Source organism: Gallus gallus, chromosome 2 (assembly GCF_016699485.2).
Source record: "Gallus gallus isolate bGalGal1 chromosome 2, bGalGal1.mat.broiler.GRCg7b, whole genome shotgun sequence".
Lineage (NCBI taxonomy): Eukaryota > Metazoa > Chordata > Aves > Galliformes > Phasianidae > Gallus > Gallus gallus.
In genome coordinates, this window is record NC_052533.1 from 43,700,946 (window position 1) to 43,722,379 (window position 21,434).

General features: G+C 37.6%; 1 protein-coding gene across 12 annotated transcripts in view; it reads left to right on the forward strand.

Moving 5' to 3' along the window:
- Positions 1-21,434, forward strand: part of TRAK1 (trafficking kinesin protein 1) — a 131,077-nt gene that overhangs the window by 92,216 nt on the left and 17,427 nt on the right. For all 12 annotated transcript variants that reach the window (XM_046938177.1, XM_046938178.1, XM_040696040.2 and 9 more), the window contains 11 exons: positions 129-205; positions 3,567-3,683; positions 7,501-7,601; positions 8,323-8,431; positions 10,681-10,759; positions 11,194-11,324; positions 11,857-11,931; positions 13,169-13,306; positions 14,925-15,001; positions 16,642-16,875; positions 17,775-18,091. In XM_046938177.1, the coding sequence (XP_046794133.1) occupies positions 155-205; positions 3,567-3,683; positions 7,501-7,601; positions 8,323-8,431; positions 10,681-10,759; positions 11,194-11,324; positions 11,857-11,931; positions 13,169-13,306; positions 14,925-15,001; positions 16,642-16,875; positions 17,775-18,091 (1,429 nt within the window). In that variant the 5' untranslated portion in view covers positions 129-154. The remainder of the gene's footprint in view (positions 1-128; positions 206-3,566; positions 3,684-7,500; positions 7,602-8,322; positions 8,432-10,680; positions 10,760-11,193; positions 11,325-11,856; positions 11,932-13,168; positions 13,307-14,924; positions 15,002-16,641; positions 16,876-17,774; positions 18,092-21,434) is intronic.

Below are 21,434 nucleotides of genomic sequence, written 5' to 3' on the forward strand. Positions count from 1 at the left end.
ACTAACCCGAACGTTGAAATAAGTAGTTTTAAGATGTAAACTTACATAAATCCATATTCTTTAAAGGATATACTTTTCTCCAAATGGTGTTGCCAATATCATTAACATTTTATCCTGTTTTCTTACAGTTTTATGTGCTGAAAGAGTGGGCCAGATGACTAAAACATACAATGACATAGATGCTGTTACACGTCTGCTTGAAGAGGCAAGTATTGCATCTCATTAAAGACCTAAACACAGTATGAGAAAATAGTTCAGAAATTATATGGTACTAATAGTGACTGCTGATAGATGTTTTTCAAATGGGGAGGAATAAGTGCCCTGAGTGTATGTAAACTTCATCTCATTACTTACTAATGGGTGTAAGGTAAATAATCTTTTTAAGTAAAGGCCATTTGTTTACATAAGTCATATGGATTCATTACTTGTGCTTGTTTTTCAAATTAGACCACTTAACTTATTCGTGGCCAAATATTTGCTCAAATGAATGAGAGGAGTAGATGTAAAGCCAATATTATTATTATTGCTGGATTATTATTATAAGAAATAAATTCACAATTACAACTGTATTGGTAATTACTATCTCACATAGTGTCTTTTCAGAGGAATGCACAGATAATTTAAAATTTTAAATTTCTAATGCTTCGTTCATCTCTAAGTCTTTTCTTCATAGCTTTATGTTTGATTTTGGTGTTGTTCTACCACTTCTGTGTATGTCATTATGACAAAAATCTTTAGTACTTGGGGAATGGCAAAAAGCAATTGTTGAGGTACGGGGATGCTTATGTTCAAGAGTGCCATGATAAATTGTTTGACTGAAATCATCTGTTTTTCTGTAGTAAACTTGAATGATAATTTTCCAAATAATGTTTAGGAAGATTTATTTGGATGAGAATGGTTGGAATTGTATTAGTTGATGTCTGGGCATAATTTAGTCCTTCAAAGCTATTTGCTTATTTATTGCAATTGCCATGTCAAAAATGGGGTCTCTCTAGCCACAGTACATTTTGTGGTCTGTTTTTGCAGTTCCGCAAGGGGACAAGCACAGGAATGTTCCCATCGCTCACCTACATTTGATAACTCTGATTTTGGTACAAGTCCTGCTTTTTGTGCTTTGAACTGAACTCTCTTAAATGACTTTCTATGAAATTTCAATTATAACTGATGCTTTTCCAAAAAGCCTTGTTCAGGAATATTCTACTAACTTATAATAACAGTCTGTTACCTTTCTGTGTCCTGCTCCTTTTTTTTTAATTTGCTTGGATTTACTTGCATTTGTTTACATGGCTCCTTCCAGCAGTGATGCAGCACTTTGCCAAATTGCTTCCTCCCCACAGTCTACATAGCCAAATGTCTATAGATCTAGAAGTTACACTCATGGGAACAATGCTAGGACTAGCTGAGCCAACATTATGAAGCATTTGATTTACTTTTCCATCTGGATAATAGCAAAGGGAATATGAAGGAATGTGCAACAGGTGAACCTTAAATAAAAAATATATATTTTTCAGCAAGGCTTTTGTTTTAATTGATCATTGTTTCTTTTTTAACCACTTTTCTAGGCAGATGTATACACTTAAAGCTCCTTTCTCTATTCTGTAGATGGCCATCATCACAAAGGTCTACATTTGTTTGCGGAAGTTAGGATTTAACTCTTTCTGCTGCCATGACGCAAACAAGAGAAAAACAAGCCCCAGAGCTACCCCTGTCTTCCTGTTCTTGTTGGCAAGCTTCAAAAGAATTTATCATGATGTTGGCAGGGTGGGAGGTGCAGCATTTTCATGGGGGGCAGACAGGAAAGAGAAGATATCAAAACAATATGTGCATGTAGGCATTCTGAAAACCTGTGTCTATTGCCCTGAAAGTGAGCAAAAAGGGAATGATACCAGGTCTGTCTGGATATGTGGGAAAAGCAGCAAGAGATTCCTCCATGAACCTGCTTTCTTATCTCTCTAATAACTGTTTAAATATCTCTGGGTTTAGTGTTTTGATTACTCGTGTTGCCATAATGCATCGGTTCCTTAACACAATGAGAAAGAGGCATGACCCCAAAATGAGATTTAGAGCTGAACTGCCAAAAATTTTGTAGAAAACCTAGGGAGGTTAATTAAGGAGCCTGGAAGCACTTGCATTCCTCTACTTTGAGGTCAGCAACACTATTGCTAGTTTTGCCTCTGTAGAGTCAAATATTTTTGTTTTTTGCATTTATGAAGTGAGATAAATTACTGAATAGTAAGTTGTCCCAGTATGTAAACTAAACATTTTTGATAGCTTTGTGGGACCTACTGTTCTGAAAGATTGTCCATTAGATAGCGTCAAGAGTTTAAGATATAATACCAGTGAATTTAATGCACGTAGAAGACTGACCTTCAAAAATCATTTGAAAAATGCTATTTCTAGATACAACAGTGATCAATAACCCATCTTTTTTATTATTACAAAACTTCCTTTTTTGTGTTATGAAAACCTCTTCATTCAAATTCATTTACTTCATGTCAGCTGTCCATGTCAACAGCAGCTATAGGTTTTGTAGACTTTGTCATGAATGTATGCATGTCACAAGGTAGATTTTAGTCATGTAATCCATATGCCTGTCAGATGAAATAATTAAGCCTCAGGCAGCATTTTCAGTAGGTATCTGAAAGGGAAAAAGCTGTTCCTCAAATGATGTTGAAATAAAAGTAAGTGGTGAGCTGACCACTATTCTATTTTCCCACTACTTTAGAGTTGTAGTAATTGAAGAGGAAAATCATCAGTGAAAATGCTTAATGAACATTTCTGTGCAGGTTTCTGTTATTTATCATCTTGTGCTAGACAGATTACAATCCATTGTATAGGTACATGCCATCGACGCAGTGGGTCCCTAATTTGTATTGGTACATTTGTATGTTATTTGTATTGGTAGTGTCTAGATGGGTTATTTCCAGTTCCCTTGTAGAGATGGGTAATGAGTGGGCAAACATGGAATGAGAATAATCACTTCAGGCAAATTTGGGCTGTGTACAGAAAAGAAAGGGGTAGGATTTGCTTTTATAGAGAAGAACTAATAGATGTGCTTGCACAAAGAGGGTTGGAGGTTGAATACTCACTGTGATGGAACTGGCTTCTGCTCCTGCACAGCCTTCTGTTTCAAGGTGGACCAAGTGAAAATGGAAGAACTTGTTGAAGCACCGAGTTCTTTGGTATTTTTGCTGTGTTTCTGGAGTTCTTAAAATGTGACTTGGGAAGTTCTGTGATTACATTCTGCAAATCATACACCAAAGTGGTGTAATGTTTCCCTCAGTTGTCTCTCAAAGCTATAGTAGAGAACCAAATCTGGTTTAACTTGCGTTGCCTGACATTAGACCTCAAAGCTGTGCTTTCATGTGTATGGTTTAGTAACTGTATGGGTCAGTCTTTTCTGAATAATGTCAGTGTTACGTAATAGAAAAAGAAGGTTAACAAAAAACAAACCCTTACAGAAGTGAAAAAGGCTCTTTACTGTCTTAAATACTTGTTTCTTCCTTCTGTTCCTTCAGAGAATAAAAACAAAAATATATTTGCTCTCTTTTCTTAATGCTTCACAGAAAGAACGGGACTTAGAATTAGCTGCTCGGATTGGCCAGTCACTTTTAAAGAAGAACAAATCACTGACAGAAAGAAATGAGTTCCTTGAGGAGCAAGTAGAACACATCAGGGAGGAGGTATGTTTTTTCTTTTTACATCTGACTGATGTGTCTGCAGTGATGGGAAGAAATTTTTTTTTTAATCTTTACCTTGTCCATACTTAATTTTCCCATGCATCCTACCTGTAGCTGGTCAACCTGTATTGTAGCAGTCAGTCAACCATTTTTATAGCAAGTCCGCTTTTAGAACCATGACCAAAAAAGTCATTTAACCCACTAGGTCAAATCAGATGACTGTGGGGGAAAAAAAACACACAGGACTCTGAAACTTACTTTGCTGTAGATTTTATTTTCCTCTAAATTCAGCTGCTCTTTTGGTGTTGAGTCACTTTACCCACTGTTCTCCTCTATTGATTTTGTCCTTGTTCCCTTCTGTGCCTTATATATAATTCCCCTCACTAATCTTCCTTCTTTCCTTTCTGTGCAGCTCGCTCTTTCACTTGTGTCTCTCCTGAATCTTCCTCAGTCCTCTGTTTTCCTCTCCAGTGAATGTTTAATTGCTTTTTGATGAACAATTTTCTATTTACACTGAATTTTGACATTAATGCCGTAGCATTTGAGTTCTGCCAGTGCATCCCTTCTCAAATGGTGTATGGCTGGTCTTTTTATTTGTGGAGATTCCGGCAGTGCGCTCTCACTGAAATGATGTGCATTCTGCCTTTTCCAAACTTCAAACTGAGCCAGTTCGGAGATAAATAGATCAGGTTATATTTCAGTGATTGGTCATTATATTCAGTGCACTCTACATGAACTTATCAGTGTTAGAAGCATTGGGTTTTGTTGGGAAGCAAAGGGTGGGACTTGCTACCTTGTCTAGATGGAGAAGATCTTTCAGCTTCTTGTTGTTTTGCTGTTTCTCTTTTCAGGGAATTCTGGTAGAATCTGTTGAAACATGGATTGTTGACCTGCTGCAGTACATACATACCTTTGAGTTTTTGACCGCACTTGCCTTAAATTTTTGATGAACATGTTTAAAATTTAATGTCATGGTGCATGTATTTCTGAATTAGTCTGATCTACAGAAACATAGCTGAAAACTTTGATTGTTTGAAGTAATGACTCGTGTCTTGCACGTATTGTTGTATTTCTAAGGAAATGTTTATACAGTTGAGGTTTCTTACCAAATTCCTCTGAATGAGGAGTTGAATGTTCTATGTACTGGCAGATAATGGATGGATCTTTATTGGAACTATATAGGATGCTTTAAAAATGCTTTATCTATAACTCAATGTCACTATTTAAACTCTGCTGTCTTACTGACTATCTGTGCTAGAGGCAAATGTTTCTTGTGTTCTTAGTTTGTGAATCTTGTTCATGTGTAGCCATGAGCAACAGGGAGCAAAATTCCATGGTTTTAGGGCAAGCAGTAGAACAATGAAACAGAGTGGATTAAAAGCTTTAGAAGTGTCTGTTAATAAAATGTTAGGAATGTATGGTGTTGAATTATATCCAGAATATGCTGATGAATGAAGTGTGGATGAAGAAATTCCGGATGTATAATGGGGATGGAGTCCGCACAGGGAATTAGAATCTTTCAGTGTGGCCCATTCTTTTTGGTGAAGAAAATGAATTCTCTTCAGTCCCACCATGTCATCACTTTTTGCCCAAGTCCCGTGATGTGGCAGACATTTATTTGTGTGTTGGTTGATAGGCTTTTACTGCGTGTATGTATGACTGGACAAGGTAGGGAAGGGCATTCATACCCCATACATCCAGAATGGAGGATGGAAGAAGGTGGGAGCGGGGGATGGCTTCCTATGACAGGACTAACTTTATTTGGAGGGACTCAGGAACAGCATTAGGAAAAGGAGAACCAAAAATAAGCTTCTTACCAGGTGGCTTGATGTATTTAGCCGTATGTGTTATCAGCATCCATCTTTCATACTGTCATTTTAACTCCTTCAGAAATTGATGCTTTTGAGGGAGAGCTCATCAGGCTCTAAACTGATAACATTCATACGTTAAAAATCTTCCTTTAGTAATTTCACATCTCCTGTTAATGCTGAATTTTGAATATATGGACAAAATGGTAACTAAGACAACTGTCTCTACAGACAAGGGAAAAGAGAATTGAATAAGAGCTTTTAAAATTCCATGAAAACTACTTAAAATGGTTTGTTTGAGGAATATGTGGTTTTTGTAATACAGATATAGTGATGTGTAATATATAAAGTTAGGTTTTATTGTTGTGTATGTCATGACATCAGTAATGTAGAGCAGGGTGCCCAGGAGGGAGGCTCCACCAGCAAAGTGGGCAACCCATGCTAGTGCTCTGCCACCCACAGCGTAAAGAAATGCTTCTGACGTTCAGAGAGAACTTCCTGTGCGTCATTCAGCTTGTGCCCATTGCTTCTTGTCCTGCTCCTTTATCAGGTTACTTTCTCTGGCTGTTTGCCGCCTTTTGAAGAGCTGGAATGCTTGAAAATAGCAGCAAAAACAGTGGGCTCGGTTGATTTGATTCGTAGAGGAAGAGTATAGAAAAAGCTAGAGATAAGCTAGTGCCCACCCACTGAAAATGTCTAATTCCTTGCTACTTGAAGAGGCTGAGCTGGAAGGAGGTAGATTTGTTACTTTAGAATGCCTTTTAGCTGTCCCCGAAATGGAGGAAAATGAATCTCCCCAGATGAATACGCTGAATTTGTTTCATGGCTGAAATGTGGTTTTGAGTTTTTAGAAATATGCAGTTCCTTTTAGAAGCCATGTCTCAAGAGGACTTTGGTGCCTTTCACGGAGTGTAATTCTGCAGACTAGCCTTAGTAAAGTAGATGGCTTTGTTAGCTTTAAATTCTGCACAGATAAGTGCTTTATTGTATTGTTTCATCTTTTGCTTGATGATAATGCAGCATAAATCTATTTTATTGACAGTCTTTTTTTTTTGCTACTAATACCTAGAAGTATTAATGTGTCTATGATACAGAAGTAGAAGTCTAATGGAAACAAATCTGCTTTGCAATTTGTGCACTGCGAAGTGGAAACTGGGAACCAAGTCTTGCAAGGAAAGTGGGAGGAGACATCTTTCTGATTGTTTATGTTATTTATACCTGTGCAAGGGAAAAAGAAAAAACCTCTTAGCACTAGTGTCTTAAAATGCAGCCTTACAGTTGCATAAGTGTTACTGTATAACTGAGTCTTTAAACCAAACCAAAATATGAACTAACCAAGGTTAAGTTCGTGGAATTACCGGAAATAGTAACCAGTCAATTCAATTTTGTTCATTTTAATTTCGTGGATGAGACCGCCTCATACTGTTCTGCTGTGCTCTTGTTTTGGAGTCACCAGCGACCCGAACTACACCCAGAAACTGGGTGGCAGCCACCTTAGAAGGGCGCCTGCCATTGTGCATTGTTGTGCAACTCAATAGGCAACTGAGTCCCAAAAGAACTTTACTGCGTAAGCACTGTAATAATTTTATCCATAGTCTCTGCCTGCAAGGTCTGTATCCAATCCAGATGGTGACAGTCATTATATAAAGTGGAAAGTAGTGCTGCTTGGTTTGATTGTGTCACATTCGTTTCTTGCTGTTTCATTTCAGTAAATTTATTTCTTTCAATGTGGATCTGGACTAATGCATTAGTGATTCAGGATCGCTCATCTTACCTTCCTTATTAGCAGCAGATAATTGCATTTTTGTACGTTTAAACAAGAAAATGGCTATTTTAAGGGTGTACTTTCTTTCCTATAAATAAAGGAATGGTTTCTGGTCTGTTCCATTTTACGCCACTTGATTTAGTCTGAAGGTGGTGCTTGGAGGATGAATAACTAATTGATAGTGAGTTTACTTGACAGCGTGTCTAGAAAAGCAAGTTAGTGATCTGCAAGCTATTTCTTTGTGCAGGTTTCTCAGTTACGGCATGAGCTTTCCATGAAAGATGAGCTGCTCCAGTTCTATACCAGTGCTGCTGAAGAAAGTGAGCCAGAGTCCATCTGTTCCACCCCGTAAGTCACCAATCTGCAACACTGAACCTTTCTCTAGTATTAAGCAGGGGTAGTTTGGATGGTTTTCATAGCTCTGAATGGTAGTACAATGATCTCTGTATGGGCTGGACTTGTAAATGGAACTCTGAATTTGGTGCATGGCACCAGCTGGAAAGATTTGCACGGAACTATATCTGGCTATTCTGTTGCAAACAAGAGTCAGGAGGGGAAAGTAGATAAGAAGGCTGCAGATACAGCACTGTGACTTTCACAGGAACTGTATCACTGTGGATGTGAGGCCAACAGTGATTCATTCCATCTACAGTACCCCGCTGCTCCACATCCCTTTTGCACACTGTTCTAGAACGTCCCATGTGTGTGAGGAACCTGAGGCCACAGTGAAAAATGCCATGCTGTTTTCAATAGCAGGAGGAAGAAATTAAGCATGACTTGTATTGCGTGTTCCAGGCAATTAGCTGGTTGAACAACATTGCAGGCTTTGAGGGGCTGTCTGCCCTTGCTTGCAAAGTTGTTGCTGCATTCTGGTGAAGCATGTGCAGCATTAATCATGGAGCTATTAAATTGCTATGGTAAAGTTGTTTCTTTTCTCATAGTCTTGGTGTATTTCATGTGGCTCTGGCTGTTTGAGACCTCTGTTCAGCCTATTTTCTTGTGACATTGGCCATGGTGCAGGTAAAAATGAGTTAAAACTTGCTGTTTTTTTTTCTTTTTTTAAATCAAGGCTGAAGAGGAATGAATCTTCCTCCTCTGTCCAGAACTACTTTCACTTGGATTCTCTTCAGAAGAAACTCAAGGACCTTGAAGAAGAGAATGTTGTGCTTAGATCTGAGGTGAAACTGCACACTTTGTGTTTCGCTTAATACAGTTGTTCAATTGTTTAAATGCTAGAACACGGGTAGTGAGAAGTGTGTATTAAAAGCTTTGGAAACATCTAATGAAGAGTATGTAATTCCATGAGTGACAAAGTTCTCCTTGTAGTTATTTAATCACTATTCTTTATTCTTCCTAAATGAAGGAAAGACTGAAACATAGGAGCTCCATGAAGCGACATTCCTAGCAGTCTCCTTGCCAGCAGAGTGTGCTAGAGTGTACGGCATGGTTGTCTCACCTCTTGTCTTGCCTGGGCCACGCTGAGTGAAGGGGAATTGTCTAGGGCCTTGTCTAGGAAAATTGCTCTAAAAGTAGTGCCTCCTAACTATTTCCATGGAAACTACAACCAACAGAAAGAGCGCAGTAATACTTTTTGATAGAAAATTCTCAGCTACAGAAGACTTTTTTCAGTATAGTCACCACTGTTAGCTATGCATTTTCACCAGATGAACAAGAGCCTGTGTGCTGCACTTGTAACAGTCTGCACCAGTGGAGGTGACCCACTGATGAAATACACCACCCACCGCCTCACTGTGCTCACATCCACTGTTTAGTCTCCATAAACTTTCAGCAAGTGTCAGTGAATGTCAGTGGGTGCAATTTTTTTCTGCATGGAGATTTTCATGGAAATTTTCACACATTTGCTTCAGACACACTTCCATGTCAGACACCATTTCTTCAGGCTGCCCCTCTTGCTGCCATCTGTTACATGGCAGCAACATGTTATGGGGTATTGGTGGAAAGGTTCAGCTTTTACTGCCGTACCACCAACATCCACCTCTGACATCATGGACCAATGTCATAAAACAGGAGCAGCCCTCATAAAATAAATAATATACTTAATGTATATGAATAACCACACTTAATTTAGTTCTTAATGTTCTTTATTAAAACATTTAAAAGGAGAGCAACAAAAACATATGTCTAGTGGAGTATTTCTTTTTGTGAAATTTTTATTCTCAGGCATAAGGAAGTTCTCAAGTGGTTTTGAAATCTGCCTTGAAGAACTGACCCAATAGCCATGGATGACTTTAGCTGTAGATCTGAAGTTTTCAGGCTGACTTGGTCTCTCTGTTAAAAAAAATTCAGTGCTTGTCAAAGTATAAATTGCTAGGCAAAATTTGCATTAAATATCTTCAGTTGTTTTTTCACCTCAGACTGTTAATATTTTAAGATTGTGACTTTCTTGCCTTTTATGTGTGGTAGAATTGATATCCCTATTTATCCCTAATTGAATATCTAATCAAGAATTTTATATTAATTTTCAATACTACCTTTAAACTTTGGGAGCATATTACCAGTTTGCAAACAAGTAGCAAAGTATGGTGGATGAAATACTTATGGGCTAGGAATCAATGTATGAAAACATGGTATCTTTACTGTTTTCTACTGCAAATGTAGGGCCCATTGAAGATAGGTAGGTGTCACACCTTTGGATAAGTCACCATGTATGGGAGAATGCTGTACTGAGTTGTCACATAAGGAAGATGAGCAGTAGATACAGTAAAGGTAGGGTTAGAGTTGAGAGGAACACTGTTTTAGGATGTAATAGGAAAGCCTTGTTATAGAGTAACTTCCCTTATAGAGAAGTGCAGTCTGTGCCACTGAGCACAGTGTGCAACCAAATCCACAGCCTCCGAGTCTTTTCAGCTTTCAGTGCCTTCTGTGTGTCTATGCATTGGATATACATTACAGGCTCATCAAGGTGGTGCCAGACAGAGCCAGCTGGCTGGAGGGGAAAAGACAAATCAAGAAAGGAGGCAACACTAAGGTTTTATGTGGAGTATACAGTTACAGTGGTAGGAATTTTCAACTATGGTCTGATGGTTTTCCTTTTAATTTCAAGTATTTAAATTGTGCATTTCATTAGATACCTACCTTTGTTAAGGTGACGAGATAAAAGCTTTGCATATGTGGTTTTTGTATGCTTAGGGCTTTTTATTTTTTAAATGTAAAGTACACAGGTGACATCTTGTGGAGATGAGAGGGTACTGGTGCAACTTTATGCAGTAGCATCTCTAGAGTGTTCACCTGGCCCGTTTATCCAGAACATAAAGGAGGGCAGGCAAAAACTGTTATTTTTTTCCACTGTCTTCTTGGAGGAGTGATTAGAAAAGCTTGTCTTTCTGAAGCAGATGGAAATGCAGCAGCATGCTGACAGAGAGCAAACATGCTAATGTAGCATATTTCTTGTGGATTTCTTGAATAGGCCTGTCAACTGAAGACTGAAACAATTACTTATGAGGAAAAAGAACAACAGCTTGTCAATGACTGTGTAAAAGAGCTAAGTATGTCTTTTTATTATTTTAAGATCTTATTTGAGGTTGTTTGGTTTAAAAAAAGGAAAAAAAAAAAACAAAACAACTGCATCAGATCAGTCAGTCATTTATTCCTGCAGCACTTATTGTCGTTATATAAGTGGTTGTGGGAAGAAAATTTCAGCTGATTTATTACAGCCAGAATTTTCTGCTGTAAGATAAATCTTTCTCAGGTGCAAAACAGTTTTGCATAGAAAATGTTAGTGTTAGGGAAAGGACAATCTCCTATGCAATATGAGCACTTTGTGTCTTTCTGGTTTTGTGTCCTACCATTTTTTCCAAAAACATTACTGCATTCTGGGGAAGGATTCTGCTGAGTCAAGTGACGTTCTGAAAGAACATCTTTCTTCTTACTTCTCTGCCTTTGCATATTGTAATGGTGATTGTAATCGCTTATCTTAAAGGGGATGCAAACATACAGATTGCCAATATCTCCGAGGAGTTAGCAAAGAAAACTGAAGATGCTGCCCGGCAGCAGGAAGAAATCACCCATCTTCTCTCTCAGATTGTGGATCTGCAGAAAAAGGCCAAAGCTGTAAGGAATCCACTTACAGGATCAATGCTGTGATTTGCTACTGTTGTTAACTGGCAGATAAGCTACAATTCATAAATGCTAGCGCCTAAAGGGGATTTTGAACCTCCTTTCTGGATGTCATTGTTTATATTTAGTATAGATCATTCTTTACTAGAAAGCATATATATGTTAAAAATGCTTATGTTAAATATCAAATACATTAAGTACATTTATTTTCAGTATTAAATAAAATTCTGCACTGAACTTCAGTAAAACAGGAGTATCAGTGCAAGTATCTCAGTGAGCAGGTAGTCCTTAGTATTGAGGTCTTGAGGGATTCATTTTGCAGAGTATAGGCTTATGCTGGGTACACTTGTGTTAACATTTTGTAATGGTGTGTAAATGTTTTTTAACTAAATGGTATAGGCTAATATTGCTGCAAAGAGAGTCTTGAGAAAAGTTAGAATTTTCCTATTTACTTGTAGTATATGATATAAACATTAGAGATACTGAGATGTTTTGACCTGCGGTAATGTTTCTTGACATATTTTAGTGTGCAGTTGAAAATGAAGAACTTGTTCAGCACTTGGGAGCAGCTAAAGATGCCCAGAGACAGCTCACAGCAGAGGCAAGTACACTGCTTAGTATTAGAATAATTTAGTAGTAGGGCAGTGGGTGTTTGCTTTAACATGGGAGTTTTAACGTAAGCTGGATCAGAAGCATTAAAAAATGTTTCTCATATATATGCATATGAATGAAGTAATTTTACTGTTCCCAAAAGAGATCAGAACTTTTCTTACTGTTCTTTCTAGTTTAAATGGCACATATTTTGAAAAACTGAGGCTTATGGGCTGTTTAAAAACCCCTTTGGAGGGTACCTTCTCTAGGCTGGTAAGCCAGGCTTATCCTGAATAGTGAGATAGCATGGAAGAGCTCATTTGTAGTGTATTTGTTCAGTGAGCAAACCAAAGACAGTCCAGAATTGCTGTCTGTCTTCTAGGTACTCCACTTACATGGGCAGAAGAGACAAAACAGAATGAAAAAAGCCTGATCCTCTTATGGTGTGTCTAACACTTGGACTACCTTGCATCAAAGATAGGAATGCTCAGTGAAGCGTTTCCCACTGGTAGTCCTTTTGGATTTGCAGTGCTCCACAAAGATTGAGCCCATGCTTTTCCACTGGAGTCTCTGCTTCTAAGCAAAGTAGCTCATTTTTATGAAACTTGTAGGACTGCAGTATTTCCGGCTTCTGCCTCTTTGCCCAGCTTTGTTGAAGTGACTGATGAACTGAAAAACCATGAGGGTGTGCAGACATCTGCATTCGCACACAGAGTGATTACATATGGTGTGTTTTTTGAGAAGGTCAAGCTATAAATAAGGCATGGTGTTAGGCTGTTGGAAGTTATGTAAATATATATGTAAGTCTTGGTTTAAAAATTCTTTGGTCTTTTGGGACACTGTGCAGTATCTTGTTCTTTTTTCATGCTGTTTGCCACTGTGGTCGTCATGATGATAATCAGGCAAATAAGAACTGTTGCAGATGGTCGGACTAAACATACATTTAGCTCCATATCTTTTCTTTGACAATTCCTTCATCTAGATAGAGAAGATAGGAACTGGGGCCACTAATTCCTTCTCCTCCCTTATTAATCATCAGCCTAAAACTTTACATATTCCCTTTCTGTTACTAATCAATGCTATTCATTATTTTCAGTGATAGGAAATTGACCCTTCAGAGTTATTTTCCTTTATAATAGGATATTCTTCCTTACACTATTATTCTTAGTAGTGTTAAAACAGTTTATGGTCTTTTCATGACTATAGTGCAGATCACAAGGTCTTAGGCTGTTTTCTCAATGTTGTAGTTGCGTGAGCTGGAAGACAAGTATGCAGAGTGCATGGAAATGCTTCATGAGGCTCAAGAAGAGCTGAAAAACCTTAGGAACAAGACTATGCCAAATGCTGTTTCACGTCGGTACCACTCCCTCGGCCTCTTCCCTATGGTAAGTAGATCTAAGGAAAAAAAAAAAAAAACATTTCAGAAAACAACTGAACAAATGTGAATGTTTACATCTGAATTACATCCCCAAGGATGAGATGCAGACAGGACCATGGGTGTAATATGTATATGTAGTGTTACAGTATACCTGAGTGCTTGACGCTGCATGTTTTGTTCTGAAACAGTGGTGCTGTGTAGTTGGTAGTTTTCACTGTGGTATTACGTGGAACCTTAAGTTGACCGGGCTGTATGTCATGGGTAGAACAGTATGCATCTCATGTATGGTGGGGCCTGGTTTTCAGTAGGAGCTTCCTCGTTTTCTTATATATCTTTGGAGATGTAACTTCTTGATAACATAACTGATGGCTCATGGATGTGGCATCCTTCTCATCACTTGTGCTGTACCCTCTATTTCTTCAGTAACTGTATATGCTACATAGACATCCTCATTTTAGTGATACTGAAAATTCATTGATGGAATAGTTGTTGTTAATGTGTACTATGATAATGCCAGTTATGGAGATCTCTCTGGTTCTATCAACATTATTTAATTAATTGCATTTGATTATGACATTGTACGTTTTAAGCGTGGAGAATATGCAGTACCCTTAACCAAATGTGAGAGTGGATAAAAACATCTAGGAATGTTCAGTGCCTAGTTTCATTTGCCTGTGTATCTCTAAAATAGTTTCATTACTTCTTAAGGCATTGGTACCAATGAAATTTCTTTTGAGTTTCATTAATGTAATTAAACAACAGAATCTACTCTGCCCTCCTTGTCTTTAGCCATGCCTCATCTTAACTGCCGAGAAAGAACACAAATAGGTTGGTTTATGCTCACAAGAAGGAAACTACCTTGCTTTTTCAGTCCCTTCCAAGGTGGAGCATAGGCCAGTTTAAAGTGCAGACCTTTAATATTGTAACTTGTATTTGCACAAATACAATTTGAAAGCTGAGAAAAGTATACTTGTGCTCAGATATATTTGTGCGTTTTGAATAAAGATGGTTTTCAAATGTTGGTTCAGGGAACCTGGCATTTAGACTTCACTACATTTAGGCAGTAATGCATACTGACCAGCAGTGGAGAACTGATCACCTTTAACCCTATAGGGGAAGTATATTAACGTTTCATTCCCAGAACTCTTTTTCTGTGGGTCAGTGGGTAATGCTGTAAGAGAAAATAATATTTTCTGGTGGTTTTAAACAGAAAGAAATTAAGCAAAACATTTTACATGAAAGGAAGTTGTCATGGCAAAGGGAATTTACTCTTAAAAGCTGGATGACCTGGAATCTGTTGTTGCCTGTACTGTTCTTTCAAGATTTTTGTCAGATGTTATCATGTCTCCTCAGATGGTGAGATCTGTAACAGTATGAAGCTAAGCTGTAACTTGTCACCTATTTAAGTATATTCATTATATTCATTGTGAATATATTTAGTATATTCGGTATATTCATTAGTCTTCTAGCTTTCCAGTCTATTTTCATTTTTAAACCTTTTTTTTTTTTTCTGGAATGACAATTTACTTTAGTTAGGTATTTTATAGAACTAATCAATTGTTTTCTGCAGTGACAACACCTTAATACTAAGATCTTTATTTTACTTTTGTACTTGTCTTTACCAGGATTCTTTGGCAGCAGAGATAGAAGGGTCAATGAGGAAGGAGCTGCATCTAGATGAACCTGACTCTCCTGACTTGGCGTATGACTGAAAAGAATTGGTTCCTAATTGATTGTTTATATCTGGAGCTAATTAGTTTTTGTTAAGAAAGGAAAAGACAGGATATAGTTGAGCTGGAGGTTTAGAACTAAATATTTCTGGAAAAGCATTAGTGACAGAGGGAAAGAAAAACAAATTATCTGGTTATTAGGATGGTTATATATATATACATATATATATATATATTTGTTAAGCTACCGTAAGAAAACCTAGAGGTTTTTCCTTGCCTCGTGAAATTTTTATACTCATTCTTGAGTGCTGAAAACATGGTTCTGAGAATGAAAAAGATGGGTTTTCTTGTGTGTTACCGTGCTGGGTTTTGTCATTTAATGTTCAGGGGATGAGTTCAGTTCCTTAAGTTCTCTTTTCAGATATTAGAGCAGAAGTTACAAAGTAATTATTGATCTAATCCAATTTTTAGAGAGGGAACATCAATGTAGACAGGGATTTGGAGTGGTTGTGTACTTACAGTCTGATGCCAATTACACCTGCGTAAATTAGTTAGCTCACATTTTGCTAATGCTCTCTTGAATTAAACGAGAGTGGTTTGAAACAAGTTAAATACTTACTAAGGCCCAAAATCTAAAGTTAGCTACAGCTTGGCAGAAAAGGCTTTATTGATGTAAGTTGAATGTGTACTCCAACAGGTTTATCTTGTGTAATTGAACAAAGCATGGTCTGGTTTATTTGAAACAGTTTAATCCTAATTAGGGGGTCTTTAAAGCTTTTACCTTTTTTGACCTGTCATTTTATGAAGAAAGGACTAGCCACTTCCAAGAAACCTTCCAAGTGTATTTACAGACAGTCTGATATATACTTAAGCATTTCAGAAAAAGAGTCAAGAACTGTAAATGAGGCTTTGACGGGGAAGTGTTGGTTAGAGAAGTGTAAGGTGGAAAAGATGTGAGCATGCTCAAAACTCCGTAGGATCCTTTTGTCCTACCAGAGTAATCTAACTTAAGAATAGTTTCTTTAGGAATTCTTTTATATTGCTATGGATATACCAAAGAACAACACCTCTTTTAGGTATAATAGCTTTCATGGGTTTCATTTATTTGCTCAGCAGTGAAAACTCTGTGGGACATTTTGTTGATAGATGCTCTTAGATTCATCCTCTTACAGACAAACAGCTACAGTCTTGGAGCCTGCACACGAAGGGTGCAACTGTTGAATACTCATGGACAGGATAGAAATCTGAATGACACTGAATAGTGAAAGGCATGGTGTCCTTGTTATACCACTGCAGTGTTAGCTTTAAGCTGGAAGGGATGGGCTGTTCTGTTGTTCAGCCATTGTTGAAATGTAAAACAAAGCAGTAGTACTTTTGCACCAGAAAAAAATTGTCTTTCACTTAATTTATGCTAATATTTGGGGGTATCCATCCACATAATTCTCCAGGAATCTGCCTAAAATATTCTAGCATGATGTAAGTGTTATGTTGATGGATTGAATGTGATGGCCAGACTGTAATGAAGATGGGATCCTACGTGTACTCTTATACAGATACTATAAAGGAAAAGTTATTTAGTGGAGCTGTGGTAGGGTCATTCACAAATTGTTACCTGTTTATCTGGTTTTTAAGGTATTAAGTGATTATTAACTTCGTGTGTATGTCTTACCAGTCATCAGAAGCGGGTCTTCGAGACAGTGAGAAATGTTAACCAAGTTGTCAAGCAAAGATCCATGACTCCATCGCCAATGAATATCCCAGGCTCCAACCAGTCTTCTGCGATGAACTCGCTCATTTCCAGCTGTATCAGCACTCCACGTTCCAGTTTCTATGGGGGAGACATCTCTAACATTGTGATAGACAACAAGACCAACAGCATCATCCTAGAGACAGACTCTGAGAATGGGTCAGTACTGTGGCACTTGGCTTTGTGGGTTTTTTTGTTTGTTTTGTTTTTTGTTCTTAATTCTGACATAGAGGCGAGGAGTTTCTCTTTTCATCTAATATCATGCAGCTATCTTCAAATGTTACTTTTTGTGCTTTCAGTTCTTCAACGCTCATGCTTTTTGAAAGCACTGTGTATCAGTTTCTGCAATTTGCACCTCTTTGGAAATGCATCATCACTGGATGACATAAAACCACACATTCTCTTCGCAGATGTGGAACTTAGGTTTAATTGCATTTTTGTAGTTTTACATTAATGCTATAGAATTCTGACCTAAGTTGCAGCTGCAGCTAACTCTTCTGATCTTAAATAAAGTGGTGGGATGTGTAGGTGGATGTTGGAAACCTACTATGAAAACTTATGAAGGAAACCAGCTAGTAGGTAGAACGTTACTTTCCAGCTACTTGTCTCTTCCCTCAGTGTAGCTCCAGCTTATGCTTCATACACGTTATAAAAAAACTACTTAACGTCTCAAAACAAGCAGTGAATCTTTATCATCATATTATGCTTGTGTGACTTACTGTCCCTAAAGGACTTGGCCTTCTCACTTGAGTTTGTATAATCATAAGAGAGAGACTAGTAAACATCTCTCAGTTCTTAGTATGAGGAGGTTCTTAGCTAAAGTGAAGCTTTCCCAGCCAGGAACTGGGTTTCAAAATGTTTTTGATGTTAAAAGAGAGAAAATATTGGTGTTTGCCTTAGAGCAGCTCACTTGAAGTGTGGTAAGTTGTTTCCAAGCATAGTAATCTGAATGTCTCAAAACTGTCATGTGAAAACTTTAAGTTTCTGAAATAATCTTTTTTCCCACCCCCACCTTTTTCTTTTTTCTTTTTTTTTTTTTTTGTCCCATTATGCTGTAGGAATGAAGACAGAATGAAGAAGCCCGGAACTCCGGGGACACCAGGCTCCAGTGACCTAGAGACTGCCCTTCGCAGGCTGTCCCTTAGGCGGGAGAATTACCTCTCGGAGCGGAAGTTCTTTGAAGAAGAGCAGGAAAGGAAGTTGCGGGAACTGGCAGAAAAGGGTGAACTCCGTAGTGGTTCCATTACTCCCACAGAAAGCATCATGTCTCTGGGAACTCACTCCAGATTTTCAGAATTCACTGGATATTCAGGAATGTCTATCAGCAGTCGCTCCTACCTACCAGAAAAGCTTCAGATTGTGAAACCACTAGAAGGTGATAACAAAGGGCCTCGGCCTTTATCTGTTCTTCTAAGTGACTCTTTGTGGTCTCTTATCCATTATCAGAAAGCAGGAAATCTTTGCAATACGTATTCTTTTTACTTTAGAGACAGCAATCCACGCTGTTGGTTTGAAATCTTTTAGCTACTACATTTTTCTACAAGCCTTAAAAATATTAGGAAACAAATCCAGCCAAGGGAATAAAATATTACAGGCCATACATGCATAAGCAGCACACTCTTACATATGAGCTAAATCTCAGTGTTGCTGTTTCATACTTAGAAAAGGAAGGTTTTTGTGTATCTGAAAATGGGTAACAGAGTATTAGTTCATCCGCTCTCATTTCTGTAGATGTCTGCAAAGACCTTTGCTTTGAATAGACCAGTTGGTTTAATAGGACTACATTTGTGATTAAAAATGACCTCTGCACTTTAATTGACTGAGTGGCCACATGAGTCTCTATGGCTTTGGTTTCACTTGTGAAATAGGGTTTTTAGCCAAATTTTCTCTACATATTGCTGTCAGGACTAGAGCTTAATTTCAGAGCAAAGTGCATTTCTATAGTCTGCCTAACAAAGCTGGTGGTACACAAGAGTAGTATAGTCAGCCTGGCTTTCTTCAGAACTCTCAGGTTGTTGCTGGCAGTGAAAATTGAGTAAATTCCTCCAGATCTTAAACAAAAGCCTATAGCACTGCAGAAATAACAGTAGTTATGTAATGTAGCTTTGGTTTCTTTCTGTTTTGGTCCTCCCCCCCCTTCCTCAGAGAGAATTTTTGCGTTATATTATGTTGTCTGTGTCATTTGTTCATCTTTTTAGAAATTTTTTGTTTTGCCTATAGGAAGTCTTTAGCAGAACACATACTCAGAAGCTAAAACCAACCCTTTTTGTGTCCTGAAGAAAGTACATGCTGTATCTGCCTATTCAAATGAAACTATAGCCATAGCATGAGTCCATGCTGTTTAGCAGATTGTAGTAGTTTGTTTACATGATTGCTTTTCAGTGGTCATTAAAAGGCTGTTACATCATGAGAGAGGGGATGATCCAGCTTCATTTAAGTTGCTGTTTTTGCTACCGCTGTAATAGATTTCTGTCACCATCCCATTATATCTGCTTTTTTTCTTCCAATAAACTCTTTAATTCCTTATCATCTTTCTATCTGACTGTTTTGTTGGATTTTGTTTAAATAATTTTGTTTATTATTCCCACTGGGTAATTTTTTTCCTTAAAATTATCTGCTGAAGTACTTCCTGCATTTGGTTTTACATCTCATTTATGGTATGTTTGTCTCCCTGTTTCATAGGTTTGCTGTTTGCTGTCTTTTATTAAACACATGTTTATTATTTTGCTCCTCACTTCAGCATAGTTTCTTTCCCATATATTTTTTATGAAGTTTAATTCTGGCTTCTTTTTTTTTTTAAAAAAAAAAAAACAAAAAACTTCATGCTACCGTGGCAAAATAGTACCTACAAACTGCTACCAGTAGTTGTGGTTTTGGTTTGTATTGTTTTCCTAAGGATAATCATGCCATAAAATGGGACAAGAAAAGGTTGGTTCTGTATTATTCCAGTTAGTGCCTTCTACTCCTTTGAAGCCGTTGAGTCCCACAGTAAAATAAATAGCGTGACAGAGGCCCTAAGGAATGAATTATTTTTTCCTTACATCTTTTAAAAACAGAATATAATGTCTGCTCAAATTGACTTGCTTTAGTTACACTTTGGTGAGGTTGTTTTTTCTTGTTTCTTTTTTAACTAAACAACTGTATTTGTAGCTTCTTGTACCTTAAGCGCTAAATATCACTCCCTGTATACTATAAGAAAACTAATATAACTTAGGAAACTGTCTAGTCAAGTCTGGCATATTCAATACAGGACAAGAACTACTCCCTTCATTTGGCTTTTTTTTTATATATATATTTCTTTAAGTCAGTTTACAAATGAATGTTCACAACTATTAATTGCTTTTTGCATTTGTGTTAATTTTCTCTATGAAAAAGTTGAAGCTCGCTTACGCATCTTGTATGAGACTGAGGTTAAAGTAATAGAGGTGCATAGAAACGCTGATGTCCTCCTTTCCAAAAGAAACTGATAACATGTAGCATCACTAGAAGTGTTAAAACTCACAATACAGGTATTCTGCTGAATATATTTCCTTGGGAAAGATGTAAAATATTATTAACTTAGTACATTTATTCTGTGGAGTTTCTCTGAGTACTGGTTTTGGTCATACAGGAGGTGAAAAAGGTTCCCTCTTCAAAAGCTTGTTGGTAGAAGTTCATTGGCAACAGGATTTTATACTTACATGCAGTACAGAAAGAAATGCTGGTTTCTGGCATTTTTCTTAGAGAGAATTCTCCTACAGCGAAGCTCTGTTCTTTACTAGAACTCAGAGGGCAGTGTGTGAAGGAAAGAACTTGACCTTTGTGACAATTCAGAAATAAAAACAAATTATAGGGATATTCTTTTTGTTATGGTTATTTATTCTGGCACAGTAAAGATCTCTGTCTCTCAAGCCTTAAGGGTCCCAATCAGCTTGAATCCTCCCTAGTCTCTCAAAACTTACTAAAAATAATCTAGACCATTATCCAAAGTAGCCCTGCGGATCCAATTATTCTGTACTGTGGAATATTTCTTGTTGAGCTAAAAATTACAGGTTTTAAAAAGTGACATAGACATCATTACAACACTACTCGCTGAGCTCAGCTATTGCAAGGGAAGAAGTTTTCTCAGTTAATTTCCTATTTACAATAAGCTTGCTGTAATTAAATGTCCTTATTGAGAAATTATTTTCATTCAATGGGATTCTTCTTTCTCATGCAGAATAATGTGAGTGAGAGCCATTCCTCCCCTAGTTATTTAAGGGTGTTAGATTTTTACATATAGCATGCAACAAATTGAACATTCTTAGTCTTTTAATGGTGGTGAGATATTCATATGTCAGTTTATTGAATGAGTCACTGTTCTGTTTTGGGGAGAGAGGGCAGGAGCAACACTGCAAAAACTGCTCTGATTTGAGCTAACAGAGATGAAAATGAAGATGCTTTGTTAATAAGACCTGGAAGGAATAGTTTTAAGCTACACGTTACGCAGTTGTGACTGATAGGCACACATGGGAAAATGTTGGCTCTTCCAAATGATGTTTAGTTGGTGTTTGAGGAATCACCCAAGTCCTCCCCTGATTTCAGTGGGTGCATCTTGGTATATACCAGTTTAATCTGATGTGTTGCTATTTGTGACTCATTGTCTCATGTTGAAGACTGTATGTTGAATGCTTTTCTCTGGAAAATGCACTTAAAGCATTTTTTCTGCCAAGGATGAAGCTGCAGGTATGGTAGCATTT